Source organism: Anolis carolinensis, chromosome 4 (genome assembly GCF_035594765.1).
Source record: "Anolis carolinensis isolate JA03-04 chromosome 4, rAnoCar3.1.pri, whole genome shotgun sequence".
In the NCBI taxonomy this organism is placed as follows: Eukaryota; Metazoa; Chordata; class Lepidosauria; order Squamata; family Dactyloidae; genus Anolis; species Anolis carolinensis.
The window spans coordinates 209,002,447-209,017,560 of NC_085844.1; the positions used below are offsets into that span (position 1 = coordinate 209,002,447).

General features: G+C 41.7%; 1 protein-coding gene across 4 annotated transcripts in view; it reads right to left on the reverse strand.

The window, feature by feature from the left end:
- Positions 1 to 1,028: 1,028 nt before the first annotated feature.
- Positions 1,029 to 15,114, reverse strand: part of phtf1 (putative homeodomain transcription factor 1) — a 47,024-nt gene continuing 32,938 nt past the window's right edge. For 3 of the 4 annotated variants that reach the window (XM_008110051.3, XM_062979696.1, XM_008110053.3), the window contains 8 exons: positions 14,401 to 14,655; positions 8,874 to 9,002; positions 7,953 to 8,225; positions 6,837 to 6,968; positions 6,570 to 6,656; positions 4,169 to 4,324; positions 3,204 to 3,299; positions 1,029 to 3,066 (listed from right to left, as the gene is read on the reverse strand). In XM_008110051.3, coding sequence (XP_008108258.1) covers positions 2,854 to 3,066; positions 3,204 to 3,299; positions 4,169 to 4,324; positions 6,570 to 6,656; positions 6,837 to 6,968; positions 7,953 to 8,225; positions 8,874 to 9,002; positions 14,401 to 14,655 — 1,341 coding nt within the window. In that variant the 3' untranslated portion in view covers positions 1,029 to 2,853. The remainder of the gene's footprint in view (positions 3,067 to 3,203; positions 3,300 to 4,168; positions 4,325 to 6,569; positions 6,657 to 6,836; positions 6,969 to 7,952; positions 8,226 to 8,873; positions 9,003 to 14,400; positions 14,656 to 15,114) is intronic. The other variant, XM_008110052.2, reaches the window with a different exon arrangement.

Here is a 15,114-nt window from a genome sequence, read left to right on the forward strand (position 1 = left end):
CAGTAGCAATTCTCTGCTTGTATCAGAATACAGTGTTCCCTCTCTTATCACGGGGGTTAGGTTTCAGGACCACTCGCAATAAGTGAAAATCCGTGAAGTAGGAACACTATATTTATTTTAATATTTATACATTATTTTAGTAGTTATACGCTATTTTAAGTCTTTATCAACCAATTGTGTGTTGATAAATCGCCACTTCCTCCTCTTGTTGCCGCTTGGGCTCCTTTTCTCTCCCTTTGGCTTCTCCTTCCTCCCTTCCTTAGGCTGTAAATTGTAATTTTTTATGATTTATAATAGTCTTTTAGAGTTTATTGAAAAACCGTGAAACAGCAAATCCGTGAAAAGTGAACCGCAAAGTAGTGAGAGAACACTGTAGTTACAAAGTCAAGCCTTGGTCAGGTATTATACCCAAGCAGTGTATGGATGTACCATATTTACTTGAGTCTAGTGCTCACAATTTTTTGGATAACTGCACAGCCAAAAGTAATATGTGCATTAGATTCAATGGCACTTTACAATTACATAAACCCTGGTCAGGCTGAGGCTGGTGACCTGATGTAGGGGCGCGGCTTTCCCATTGCCTGTCAGCCACTCCAAGTAAGGCAGGAGAACAGCCAACATGCAAAGGAGAAGCCATGCATTACATTCAAGAAGAAATCATTTTTTTAACGAAGTGCACCTTCAAAATTGAGGTCTTACAATCAATGGTGCATTATACTCAAGTAAATGTAGTATGTAATGCCACATGACCATGCGCACCAAACCTGCCCCAATGCTCCAAGTTCAACAGAAATTTGAAAGTGCTGCACACTCTTTTGACTATGGCTAGGAGCTCTCCAGATCAGATGTGGGAGACGGGGATCATTCATATGAGCATTTGCCCCATCAACATTCCTATCTTTTGTTTCTCTTCCCTCGCTACTTTAAGGAAAAAGGCACACTTCTTATTGGCAGTTCAGTCCTGCATGTATTCAGCTCATCTCTTACCCTCACCAGCAACTCCCTTCATGGTAAAAGAACATGAACAATTATTCACCCAGACTGTTTTTATTCATCCACATTTAAATACTGACATATATCCTTCCATCAGTCAAAACGTATACTAACAATTTTGTATAAAATATTGTTCTGCTTTTTAGAAGCTTTATATAAAGATATTTTACAAAAACAAGTGCACTGTTTTGAGAAAGTGTTAAAACTATTGCATCTATACAGAGGATAAAAAAGCAACCATTCTGTGACACCTGATAATCTCCGGGCTGCTGTTTCACATTTTTCTTATGACCTGGAATAAAATATCTAGCTCCTTGTGGGTTTACTGAGTGTATACACATTTGGAAGCTGGCATCCATTTGAAATGTAAATATATGCAACAAATATTGTTTCCACTCATGGGGGGATGCACCTTTAGGGCAGCTTCACAGACACACAACCCTGCAACCTGTACTACATCTGAGGAGCTGTGTGCAAAGTGCTACATCAACAGGCCACTATGGCGGGAAAACCCACAGGGCCAACTCACTTCCATGAGGCTAAATACCATCAGCAGGGGGTGCAATGTATCCCAGCAGAAGTTTGGCTTTCTAATTCATTCTAATGGTGTAAAACATCTGCGCTCTCTCTATGGCACCATAGAAGCATTGCTGTGTTCTTTCATGGAGGGACTGCTTTGCTTGTTCTGACTAGTCTGAGTTCACATGAATTATTTGGAAAATGCTAATTACCAGAAAAGATCCTCTCCTCTCCCGGCGTGTGGCGGGCCAACTGTAAGCCACCTTCTGGTGCTGTTTGTGTGTTACTAAGCAACTAAAACCTCAACTGCCAAATGCCTGAAGAGGATAGCCTCAGCTAGATTTCATTTTTCCCCTCTTAAATCGCTGCTAAGCCTGGTGCCATTCAAGAAGAATCTGAGACACTTGGACAAATTTTTAGAAGGTCAATGGCAACGTCCAAATTGTGGCAGAAACAACCAACTGACTAAATCTAGCTCAGCCACCTCATTAAAAGACCTGCTTGTAGCACATCTTAATTTTCTCTCTTACAGCTAGAGATGACTATAATAAACCAGGAAAAGTGGCTTGTTGTCCCACAAAAAGTTGCTAAATAAACTTTCATCCAACTAGATTGGGGCTACAAGTTTGGCTCATTAAGGGACTTTAGTTCAATAAAGCTCACTTCCTAAAGTTTATTTAATCATCTCTTTCAAGCCATGATCTTACTGAGAATAAAGCAATCTCTTTCAAAATCACGCGAGAATGTTTGAAGAAAAGGTAAGATTTGTGTTGCTGCTGAGAACTAGCATATATATCTCATTTTTACTGAGGTAATGCATCTTCAACTGTCATACCATGTCTGTGCAGCACGGCCCACAATTCTTGTGCTCTGGGAAAGGAGCTCAGCTTTTCTTTTGTCAAGGTTTGATTTTCCACAGCTGAAAGATTAATTAGCCATAATTACCATTCAACTGACAGAGGAGACGATCTTACTAAATTTGTTTAAAAAGGAAATGGATAGGTGAAAACTATGCAACCTACCACTCGACTTAGGACAGAGCCACACCAGCCCCTTTTGCATTAAGCTCCTATGCCATTTCAAAGCTACACATAGGAGAGAATTATGTCCAAGACATCTGTGTCAATTGGAAAACTTGCACTTTTAAAAGTAGGAATAACAGCAGGCTTCTAATCAAAGAAGTGATGTTATAGGTAACCTTATGAGCCTTGAGGAGAGGTAAAAAATAAAGTTGTTATTATTAGTCAGATTTTAAAGGAACAGTACAAGCTTGTAAAGGCTTAAAGCTCTTTCAAATAATATTCTTGGACCTTAAACCTAAAACTGCTTTTACAGGGAGAATTAGCATATCAATTGGCTATTCCAGAAATATAGCAAGTGAAGAAAAGGGTACTGAACCATCACTTCAAGATACAAATTGATACTTACTCTGATATTAAATCCCAGTAGATCGCTTATTACACCAGAGACGGCAGACAATATCACCACACGCGTTATGTTGTAGATTAAAGGATTCATTGTCAAACCGTACAGTCTAAACGGTGTGTCTAACTCCTGCAATAAAAAAGGAACTTGATCTGTCAGCCTTCTTTCTGTCTCCATATGCTAGGGAATTGAGAAACATCCTTTTAGCTACTAAAAGCAACACACCAAGTAATGGAGTATTGAAAGGTGAATAGCCCAGGTCTTACCTTCAAGAGCTTTGTGGAGAGTTTTAGAACATTGTTCACCAGCGTCAGCTGTTCTTTTTTGTTTGGTTTTTTTTCCATCTTTAGATATAAATTAATCTGTAACAGATTTTTAAAGCAGTTTATTAAAATCCCATGCTAATCCCAGTCTGGCCTGTAATGACAGGGCCAGCAGCGTTCAACTGTGACACAATCAGCTTTCCTTTATCCTCCTGTAGAGCCAGCACAAATTCGGGCTGTAGAAAACACTGAAGCCGCTCAATACAGTACTTCCCTTTTCAAACCAAGGTCATTTTCTTTGAGTCATACATAAAACAGCAGAGGGATGGTCCCTACAAAGGACTTTTAGAGGCAAGCAGCAGTTTTACATCTCAAATAGCTAAAGATACATACACAAAAGACTATTTTCTTTTCATACCAAAGGATGGATGATTACATGCCTTAGTACCAAAAGAGGGAAATGCAACACTGTAGGTGAAAGTATGTGAGAAATAAGGCTGTGTTGATTCCTTGTTTTTAAGGAGTAAAACAGTAGCTGAAAGACTGGCATATAGAAATTGAGCTAAGTGGGGTTTTAATACACTCCTTAAATGGTATATGTTAAAAGTAGCCTCCTCTGGCTTAATTTCCATCAAACATACATGAGTTTGCTTTCCCTTAAAAGGTGAAAATATAACCTTGAATTTTGTTATAAAAGTTCACATTAAAACTTTTCATTTTAAACAGTGCTAACAAAACATCCGATTTGAAAATAAGCTTGTTCTTCAATAATTTTTTTTTTAAACTACTCAGTATATAAGCTTGTTAACTGTTCAGAGGTTTTCTAGGAACCAAGGGTTTGAATACCTCCAGGCATAAATGGCAAACTGGCACTGGGAAAAAGTTATATTAAGCTAGCTAGTTTTTGGCATTGGGTTGTTTATTTGAGAACAGAATGTCACAAAAACAGCACATGTAAGGAATAATACCTGCTCAGTGAGCAGAATTGAAATATTACTGTATTTCTTGTTGGTTTCGGAGCCTAGGGATGCCAAACGCAACAAGAAGAGAAGCAGGGCTGTTTCCCAGATTAGAAATTCCCAGTTGTAAGCAGCATTCAGGAATGTCTTGTGACCTTTTAAAACCTATGAAAAGCAACATGACAAAATCAGCAGACTGGAATGTTCCTTTTTTTCTTTGCTCAGAAATTTGTTCTTCTCCAGTAATTGAATGGACAACTTAAGCAAGTTCAACTGTGGACCCTAGTTAGCAAACACAACATTGGCCTGTCCGCATGAGACATAAGAATGGAATTGTGCGTTACTTTGGCAAATATATATTCCTGAACATCTGATAATATTAGAAATGGGGAGGTGGAACTGTTGGGAAGAACGGGCAGGCAGTTCATCACTTGATTCAGCTCCAAATAACCATCCTCACTCTGTTCCCGCACTGGGTTGGAAGTTATCATGTTCCTAACTGGGACGAACATACGCAGAGGAGAATCAGTGGGTGTGAAAACAGCAAAACACTGCCTCCATTCCCCACACTGACTAGGAACTAAAACTAGGAAAAGTATACTTTATATAGCAGTCCTACCAGCTGTTAGGAATTGTGGAAGTTGAAGTCCAAAACACCTGGAGGGCCAAAGTTTGCCCATGCCTGCTATATGCTCTCATATAAGTCCAAAAAAAAAATCAACCCAAAAAACCATGGTCAACTTATCCATGGGTCAATGTGAATATTGTAGCAAAATGAACTATCCCCCTCTCTGAGTGAAGTAGTAAAAGGCAAGGGTTCATCCCTGGGAGAAACTTTTAAAGGCACCAACCACATCTACTCCTTGTGGACAACAAGTTAAACATGAGCCAACAATGTGATGCGGCTGCTAAAAAAGCCAATGGGATTCTGGCCTGCATCAATAGGGGTATAGCATCTAGATCCAGGGAAGTTATGCTCCCCCTCTATTCTGCCTTGGTCAGACCACACCTGGAATACTGTGTCCAATTTTGGGCACCACAGTTGAAGGGAGATGTTGACAAGCTGGAAAGCGTCCAGAGGAGGGCGACTAAAATGATTAAGGGTCTGGAGAACAAGCCCTATGAGGAGCGGCTTAAAGAGCTGGGCATGTTTAGCCTGCAGAAGAGAAGGCTGAGAGGAGACATGATAGCCATGTACAAATACGTGAAGGGAAGTCATAGGGAGGAGGGAGCAAGCTTGTTTTCTGCTGCCCTGCAGACTAGGACACGGAACAATGGCTTCAAACTACAGGAAAGGAGATTCCACCTGAACATCAGGAAGAACTTCCTCACTGTGAGGGCTGTTCGACAGTGGAACTCTCTCCCCGGGGCCGTGGTGGAGGCTCCTTCTTTGGAGGCTTTTAAGCAGAGGCTGGATGGCCATCTGTCGGGGGTGCTTTGAATGCGATTTCCTGCTTCTTAGCAGGGGGTTGGACTGGATGGCCCATGTGGTCTCTTCCAACTCTACTATTCTATGATTCTACTCTCTCCACAGTGGCACCACATCTGGCCCTTTTGAATGCCTGGATGGGAAAAGGCAGTGAGGAGGGACAGTTGATCCTTGAGGCAGCATTGGTGCCTTCCCTTCTCCGCAGAATTACCCTTAACTTATCCATGAGCCATATCAAAATCTGTAATTTTGACCCCAAAATCTACCCTCAACTTATACATGAGATTGACTTATACATGAATACATAAGGTAAGCTGATGCCACTGGTTCCAATTTTAACTTTTGTACTAAAAGTTTTAAAGTGTGCTGTATTTTTAAAACATTTTATGCCATCTTGGATCACATGTAGAGAAAGAGGCAGGATATACATAAAATAAAATAGACCACATCTGCCCACTTAAGTTTGGGAATTGACTGATTCAAGATGGCTTGCACAGGGAAAGACACATTTGGGATATAAAGGGTATGGAGAAATCAAGAAACTGGTTTTACCGGAAGAGAATCTAGGTACCATCTTTTATTTTAAGAACAACTAGCTGGTTGCATGATGCTTCCCTATTATTTCATGTGTGGCAGATCATGAAATGCATCCCTCTGTGAGACAGAAATTGTGCCAAAGCAATTTGTCACTTACCAGGACATCTCAAAGAGCCTCTCATCATGCAGCTGAATGTGAGTGATCACTTTTTACAGGGGAAGCTATTTGGAAAAACATTCTGCTGGAAAATACTGTGCTCCATGTGGCACTTGTATCAAAACCAGGTGAAAACTTCATTTTCAAACAGGTGATTCTCACTTGGAGATTCTCAAATGACTTTCCCTTTCGCCATTTGAAAACTCCAAAATTTCTGCACATGCAGACTGCCTCACTCAAGGGAAATATTTCAATCTGCCCTATTGTGATAAGTAAAGAGATCTCACCTGTGCACAGCATATGAAAGCTATAGACAGAGCCAGTAAGAAGATGGAAGATACAACCACATCAACAGACCGTTGTGGGCCTCGCCTCTGCCAAAATAATAGTAATAATCTGCAATTAGAGCATAGAAAATGCAGAACACAAAGGAAAGGACCACAGAGAGATCTGCCCAACAGCTTGCAATCCAAATGTCTGCAGTGGCATACAGCCCTACTTCTACTTTGAAGCTTCTCTTTATGGTGCAATGTCAACAGTTAACTTGAGCTCACCTTTAGGTAAGAGCGAAGCGATAACCATATCTTAATATTTTCCACTTTCTTGAGCCTGAAATGAGGAATTTCATACTTCCTGGCTTTCCGAGCTGACGTGATATGGCTAAAAAGTTTAGCAAACAAAAATCGCTGCAAAAGAATAACCAGTGTCATTCAAGGTCAACTGCTCATTACTATCAGTAATCACACTCAATTTTTTCTTTTATCACATTTTTAAATCACTAAAATCACATTAATGAACAAAAATTATATATTAATGATCTCTTAAATTAAACATTGCTCTAGAATAGAGTCACAGAATCAGAAGAGACCCCAAGGGTCATCCAGCTGAACCCCCGCCATGCAGAACATCCAGTGAATGCAACCCCAAACAGATGGCCATCCAGCCTCTGCTTAAAAACCTCCAGTGAAGGAGACTCCACCTCACTCCAAGGCAGCATCTTCCACTGTCAATAAACTTTCCTTAATGTTTAAGCAGAATCTTTTCCCTGGGCAATTTGAATCCATTGCTCCATGTTTTAATCTTCAGAGGAGCAGAAAACAAGCCTGTCCCCTCCCCAATGTGACATCCTTTCAAATGTTTAAACATGGCTATCATACCCAGCTACATAAGCCATTCCTTACAGGGCTCAGCTTTCAGACCTTCGACCAATTTTGGTTACTCTACCCTGGATATATTCAAGCTTGTCTTGAACTTGATGCCCTGGCGAAGTCTAATCAAAGCAGACTAGAGTGGAACTATTACTGCCCTGAATCAAAACACTATACTCCTACTGATGCAGCCTAGAATCGCATTGGCTTTTTTAGCTGCCACATCACACTGTTAATTCATGTTCAGCCTGTAGTCTGCTAAGACTTCCGGATCCCTTTCACAGGAACTGTTATCAAGGCAGGAGTCACCTATCCTATATCTGCATTCATTTCTTCTTCCTAAATATAAGAACAAACTCTACTGCAAAAATAAACTACAACTTGTGATGATGCTTGAAGTATAATGATGCCACATTCATTCCATCCTATTAGCAAATTACCTGGGAGAGAAGAAAAGAAAGACGAGATGGAGCTTTTAATGTGGTTCTTATATTTTGGTCCTATTTGAATGTTTAGACTAACCTGTTTATACGTTCTCTCTGCAACACACATCATGAAGAAAAACATCCAGGTAAGACACAGGCGCTCAAGGAAGATGATGGCAGCAAGGACAATAACGGGGGGGATTGTGGGAGCCCCACAAAAGATGTATAAAAGTTCTTTTGTAGAAAGGGTCCACAATTGTTCCAATGTCTTTGAGTGGAAAAGGCGATACAGGAAAGGGAGGAAGGCTAAACCAACTGTAACAATATTTCCCAGCCACTGATAACCAACACCTTGTTGACATGCGTTGACCTATTTGTGAGGAAAACAACAGCAAAATTACACAGATTGCTGAAACATTTTAATTTTGCATGTTTCATTATGGAGCCTATTGTCTATGAACAGACATTCACAAAATAATGCAGTGAAAGGAGCAAATCACATCTTTAGAGATGATATATTTGCCTGAGAGTTCCTAATGATTGAATACAGATAAGGGTAATGGGTGGCAAATGCACTAAAACATGGAAGACGCCTCCAAATTCCATGTTCTCATAATTAAACACTGGTTTGCTATCTCGTACTTTACTGAGATGCACAGAACACTTAACAATCTTTCCTTCTCCATGTAGAACAAAGGGATATGTAGCTCTCCACATGAAGTAGGACAAAAGTCCCATTTATCCTTCTTCACTTGCTTTACTGGCTGTGGGCAATTGAAATGGCAATCCAACATTTGGCGAGCCATACTTTCTCAAATTGTTGTAGATCTAGAGCAGTGGTTCTCAACCTGGAGTCCCTAGATGTTTTTGGGCTACAACTCCCAGAAATCCCAGCCAGTTTACCAGCTGTTAGGATTTCTGGGAGTTGAAGGCTAAAAACATCTGGGGACCCCAGGTTGAGGACCACTGATCTAGAGAAATCCTTTCATTTTGCTTGCTATTAATGCACATAACTTACCCTGCTCATGATAACTCCACTGATCTCCAGCACAGACATGTCCACCTTCTTGCATTCATTCCCCTCCCAAATGAGAGCACTCACTTTGGTAGAGGCAGGACTTGTATTCTGCAGCCAGAATAAATGGTTCTAGGGAAGAAAATGCATCTCTGAGACACATTCTGAAAAATCTGTCTCTAATATGACTTCAAACTGCAGCCTTAAGTCACGTGTTAGTGAACATATTGCCATTAAAAGCATATACTGCTAATAGTGGACCCTAATTGAATAAGCATAATTACCATGATAAATCCAAACCTTCAAATCTGTTTGGTACTATGGATGCCATGTCTTATTAATGGCATACAGACTATACTATTTTTGCAGATTCAAGTGTTAGATAATTCCAAGACTATCCACAGATTAATTTCTCCTGAAGAGATATCCTAAAGAAGTAGAGCGAACAATTTTTGGACAGATTTGACACTAAACTGTTAAACAACAGCAACATCCAAGTAGCTTCAAATAAATAAAGAAAATTTGGGGAACCACAAGTGGAACTTTCTGGTGAAAGACATGAATTCTGATCCTTAATTCTTGTCTTCTAGTGGGCCATTCGCAGCTGCAAGTCATATCTTAATAAACTTGATGTGGTTTGAGTATCCTTTAGCCAAAACGCTTGGGAGCAAATCTTGAATTTTTTGAAATTTTGGAATATTTGCATATAAATAATGAGATTTTTAGAGACAGGACTCATTTATATTTAATCTAAACTTTATACACATAGCCAAAAGGTAATATTGTATAAAATATTTTTTAAAAAAATTGTGCATGAAACAAATTGTTTGTACATTGAACCATCAGAAAGCAAAGATTTCTCTATCTCAGCCATCCACATATAGAATTTTGGAGCATTTCAGTTTCCAGATAAGGAATTCTAACCTCTAGTAAAAATGAAAGAAAAAAGAAAAAATTGCAAACCTAAAGTGTACTCCTAAAGCTTCTATCTTGTCTCATTATTAGGCTATTTTCCATATTATCATTTTACACAACAAGCATGCATTAATTCCTCCTGCTGTTCAATAGTACACTTTCATAGCCCTTTCATTATAAAATTATCACACACCATAATACTTTCTTGATACAATGCATTCCTTTCAAATGCAAACTGGGCTAATGCCATTGATGTTTACAAGATCATAAATTTATAGTCTTGAAACTTTGAGTATTCATGTTTATCTTAAGCCAGGCAGCACCCCAATTGAAAGGTTTCTGAAATGCTACCAATTACAGTGTTTGAGATAATCTCTTTTTTTTAACAAAACGTGAGCCACTTTTATTACTCAGGCAGATGAGAGGGATGCACCAAGATCCATCTAGCAATATTCATTCTCCTTGAATCCACTTATGACCAACACCGAGATGGGCTAACAGAATATGGCTGAATCCACATTGAAGAATTTGATGCCACTTTAACTGCCACGGCTCAATGCTACGGAATCATGGGTGCTGTAATTTTACAAGCTCTTTAGCCTTTTTTGCCAAAATGGGCTGGTACCTCACCAAACTAACAATCCCAGAATTCCAAAGTATTGAACCATGGCATTTAAAGTGGTGTCAAACTGAATTCATACTTACTTACTTACTTAGACGATTCCTCGTAGTTCAAGGATGATGGTCTTCCAGTTGTGGGGTCTTGAGGGTGGGTTCTTAGGTGGTTGAAGAAACCTATTCTTGGTCTGCATGTACTCCCGCAGTGAGGACATTGGTTTCCAGGTGAAAGGCGGTCCCGGTCAGGGTTGGCTTGACGCTCCTTCCTCTTGGCACGTTTCTCCCTTAAACCCTCCATTCGTGCCTCTTCAAACTCCACAGCACTGCTGGTCACAGCTGACCTCCAGTTAGAGCGCTCAAGGGCCAGGGCTTTCCAGTTCTCAGTGTCTATACCATAGTTTTTAAGGTTGGCTTTAAGACCATCTTTAAATCTCTTTTCCTACCCACCAACATTACGTTTCCCATTCTTGAGTTGGGAGTAGAGTAACTGCTTTGGGAGACGGTGATCGGGCATTCGGACAACGTGGCCAGTCCAGCGGAGTTGATGGCTTAGGAGCATCGCTTCAATGCTGGTGGTCTTTGGTTCTTCCAGCACGCTGACATTTGTCTGCCTGTCTTCCCAAGAGATTTGCAGGATTTTTCGGAGGCAACGCTGATGGAAACGCTCCAGGAGTTGAGTGTGACGTCTGTAGACCGTCCATGTTTCGCAGGCGTAGAGCAGGGTTGGGAGGACAATGGCTTTATAAACAAGCACCCTGTTATCTATACGGATGCCCCGGTCATCAAACACTCTGTGCTTCATTCGGAAAAATGCTGCACTCACACAGCTCAGACAGTGTTGTATTTAAGTGTCAATGTTAACTTTTGTGGAGAGGTGGCTGCCAAGGTAGTGGAAATGATCAACATTTTCTAATGTGACACCATTAAGCTGTATTCTTGGCATTGCAGAGGGGTTAGCTGGTGCCTGTTGGAAGAGCACTTTGGTTTTCTCGATGTTCAATGAGAGGCCGAGCTTCTCGTATGCTTCTGCAAAGGTGTTTAGAGTGGCTTATAGGTCTTCTTCTGAATGCGCACATTGTCATCAGCATATTGGAGTTCTATAATAGATGCTGTGGTGACCTTGGTTTTGGCTTTCAGTCTGCTGAGATTAAATAGCTTGCCATCTGTCAGATACAGGATTTCCACTCCGGTGGGAAGCTTCCCATCAACAAGGTGAATTATCATAGCGATGAAGATGGAAAATAAGGTGGGGGCAATAACACATCCCTGCTTGACACGTGATTCCACCTTAAATGGGTCACTTTGGGAGCCGTTGCTGTCCAAGACTGTTGCCATCATGTCATCATGGAGGAGCCGCAGGATGTTCACAAATTTGTCAGGGCACCTGATTTTTTGGAGAATGGTCCAGAGAGCGCTGCGATTCACTGTCGAATGCCTTTGCAAGGTCAATGAATGCCATGTACAGAGATTGGTTTTGTTCCCTGCATTTTTCTTGGAGCTGTCGTGCAGTAAAGATCATGTCCACTGTTCCTCTGGAGGGGCAGAAGCCGTTCTGGGATTCTGGGAGGGTGTCTTCTGAGACAGGGAGAAGGCGGTTTGCAAGGATTCTTGCGAAGATTTTCCCAGCGAAGGTTAGAAGGGAGATACCGCGATAGTTCCCGCAGTCTGTTCTATCCCTTTTCTTGAAAAGGGTGATGATGGTGGCATCCTTGAAGTCTGCTGGGTTTTTCTCAGTCACCCATATCTTTTCAATGAGCTGGTGGAGTTGTTGTATCAGCTCAGGTCCACCCTCTTTGAAGATTTCAGCAGGAATCCCATCAGGTCCGCTGGCTTTGTTGTTTTTTTGTTGGCTGATGGCATTGCTGACTTCTTCCAAACTAGGCAGTGCTGCAAGCTCATCCCTGGTTTGTTGTTGTGGGATTTGTGAGAGGGCCTCTTAGAACACATTGGAGCTGCGATTCAGAAGGTTCTGGTAGTGCTCTTTCCAATGTAGTGCAATTGATGTTTTATCCTTCAGAAGTTTGGTTCCATCTGATGAGTGTAGAGGCTGTATGCCATGGTTTCTTGGTCCGTAAATTATCTTTGTGGCTTTGAAAAATCCCTGAGCATCATGGGTATCTGCAAAGTGTTGGATTTCTTCAGCCTTCTTTGTCCACCAGATGTTCTTGAGTTCTCTGGTCCTTCTTTGGACCTCAGCTTTTGCACTGGCGTAGATCTTTTTCTTAGCAGCACAGCTGGTGTCTCTCTGCCATGTTTGGAAGGCTTTCCTTTTGTTATCAATTAGCTGTTGGATCTCTTTGTCGTTATTGTCAAATCAGTCTTGATGTTTCTTAGTTTGGTATCCAATGCTTTCTTTGCAGGCTGTGATGATGGAGGTCTTCAATTTGTTCCAATCTTCCTCAACATTTTCGGGGTGTTCTGTGGGTAGATGATGCTTGAGTGTTGTTTGGAGGACTCCTGAAGGGCTTGGGTGTTCATTTTACGCCTTATTTTTCTTCCTTGGAGTCTGCGTTTGGGGGCGATCTTGATAGCCATTGTGGATCGGATTAACCTGTGGTCTTTCCAGCAGTCATCAGCACCTGTCATGGCTCTTGTGAGAAGCACATTGCGGCGGTCTCTGGCACGTGTAATTGCATAGATTACATAAAACTTTTCCTTGATGTCTTTGGCAGCATCTAGTGTTGGTGCATAGGCACATATGATGGTTGCCTGTTGGTTTTTGGCATGGTTAATTCAGAGGGTTGAGAGTCATTCGTTAATGCCAGTGGGTGCTTCAGTCAGGTGCTTCACCAGGTCATTTCTGATAGCAAAGCCAACTCCGTGTATTCTTCACTCTTCTTCAAGCAGTCCCTTCCAGAAGAAGGTGTAGCCTCCTTTTTCTTCCTTCAGCTGTCCCTCTCCTGCTCTCCGGGTCTCCTGAAGCACTGCTATGTCGATGTTAAAGCGTCCCAGCTCCCTTGCAATGATAGCAGTCCTGCGTTCGGGGCGTTCGCTGTCAGTGTTATCCAACAGTGTCTGTACGTTCCATGTTCCAAAGTTCATTTTTCTTTTTCAGCCACAGAGTTGTGACCCCTCTGGACGTGGCAGTCCAGTCAGGGATAAGAGAGGCAGACTATGTTTAGGGCACCTTTTCCAGCCCCTTCCCCATGTGGGGTGAGCAGAGCAGATCCTAAAAAGGGCTGCTCAGTCATGGATACAGCTGCCAAACTACTCAACTGCCTCAGACCTTGAGGTAGAGTGACTGAGTCCATATCCACCGCCCACATGCCAGTCTGTGACTAGGGGCTTCCAGATTTCACAGTCCTGCCCCCGTCGCTACTCGCTGATCGCCATGGGACTTTTGTTGGTTTGTTTTTATTTTTCTTGGAAAACGCCTTTGCATGATTTTTTTAATGTGTGGAGGTCGGTCAATACACAGTCTTCACAGAGTGAAGTCCCAGCAGTAGTGTGATTAACACAACGACAGTGGCTTCTCAATTTGTTGCAGCCCTCTTCCACCTTCACAGCCGTTGTAACATGTACCATGTTATCCTCTGCCTGCTCCGCTGTTGAGGATTGTACTTGGCCTGGATCCTCCCCTGTGGCCCCTCCTGGGAGTGCATGACTCCAGTGGTTGTGCCCGCAGGTTCATTGGAACACGCAAGCCTCCTCACCACGACGACAATCGAGGAGGAAAATTCATTATACATTGTAGACATACCAAATAATAATAATAGTACTAGTAACAATAATAATACATGTGTTATCCACTCCTTCTTACAGCTTGAAGTGGGTTGCAACATCATTATTACAAGTATTTATGCAACTCTCTGAGTGTTCATACTCCTTAGCTGAAGAATAACTATAAATCACATAGTGAAGTGACATAACTATACAAAAAATTCTGACATAGTTTTCAGGTGGCGAAACAACCACTTCTCAGTGTCTCGTACCTAGGTTTTCATTTAATTCACAGGCAGAAGTAGCACATCACAGGAAAGTTTTCCATTTTACCAACCTGCTGGAAAACATCCTCCTTCGAGTCTCTTTTGCCTCCCTTTGCATCTTTCCCTTTGGCTATCACTGGTGTAAGAGGAGCGGCACTCACTGCCTTTCCCTCGCTGTCACTGGTATAAGAGGAGCGACACTCGGGCCCATGGAGCAAGTCGTCCCACAGCATATCCTCCGTCTCAGAGTCATGGCGGGTGCTTTCTGAATCTCTGTGGGATGCACTGCCACTCCGGGATTCACTACTGAAAGAAGGTCTGTACTCCTGGAAGAAAAAGTTCAACTTAATCACGCTGTAATCCTGATTTAGTTAAGACTAAGGATCTCATCACACTAGAATTTAAAGAGTAGGGTGAAGAGAGTCCATCCCACTTTAAAGTCTCCCGCAGAAGTCTGGGGTTTGTAGTTTAGTAAGGCTCGGGACCTCTCTGGTTGAGCATTTTAAAGGCCCCTCTCTAAACAATAAATCCCAGAAGGAAAATTTCATCCAATTCAGGCTCAGCTGGTCCACTTTTGATGCTTCGCCTTAATTCCTCTGAATTATAATGTTGTATGACTGTTCATATAAAATGCATTACTTTAAGTTGCAGAAGTGCAAGCAACTGAAGTCCAAGCATTCCTAGCATGGCAAATGTACTCAATAAATTTCCCAGTCCTCCTTTAAGATCTAGAATTGTCTGACTTCTACTGGCACCTTAGACCTTGCATGGTCCCTGAACCCCCA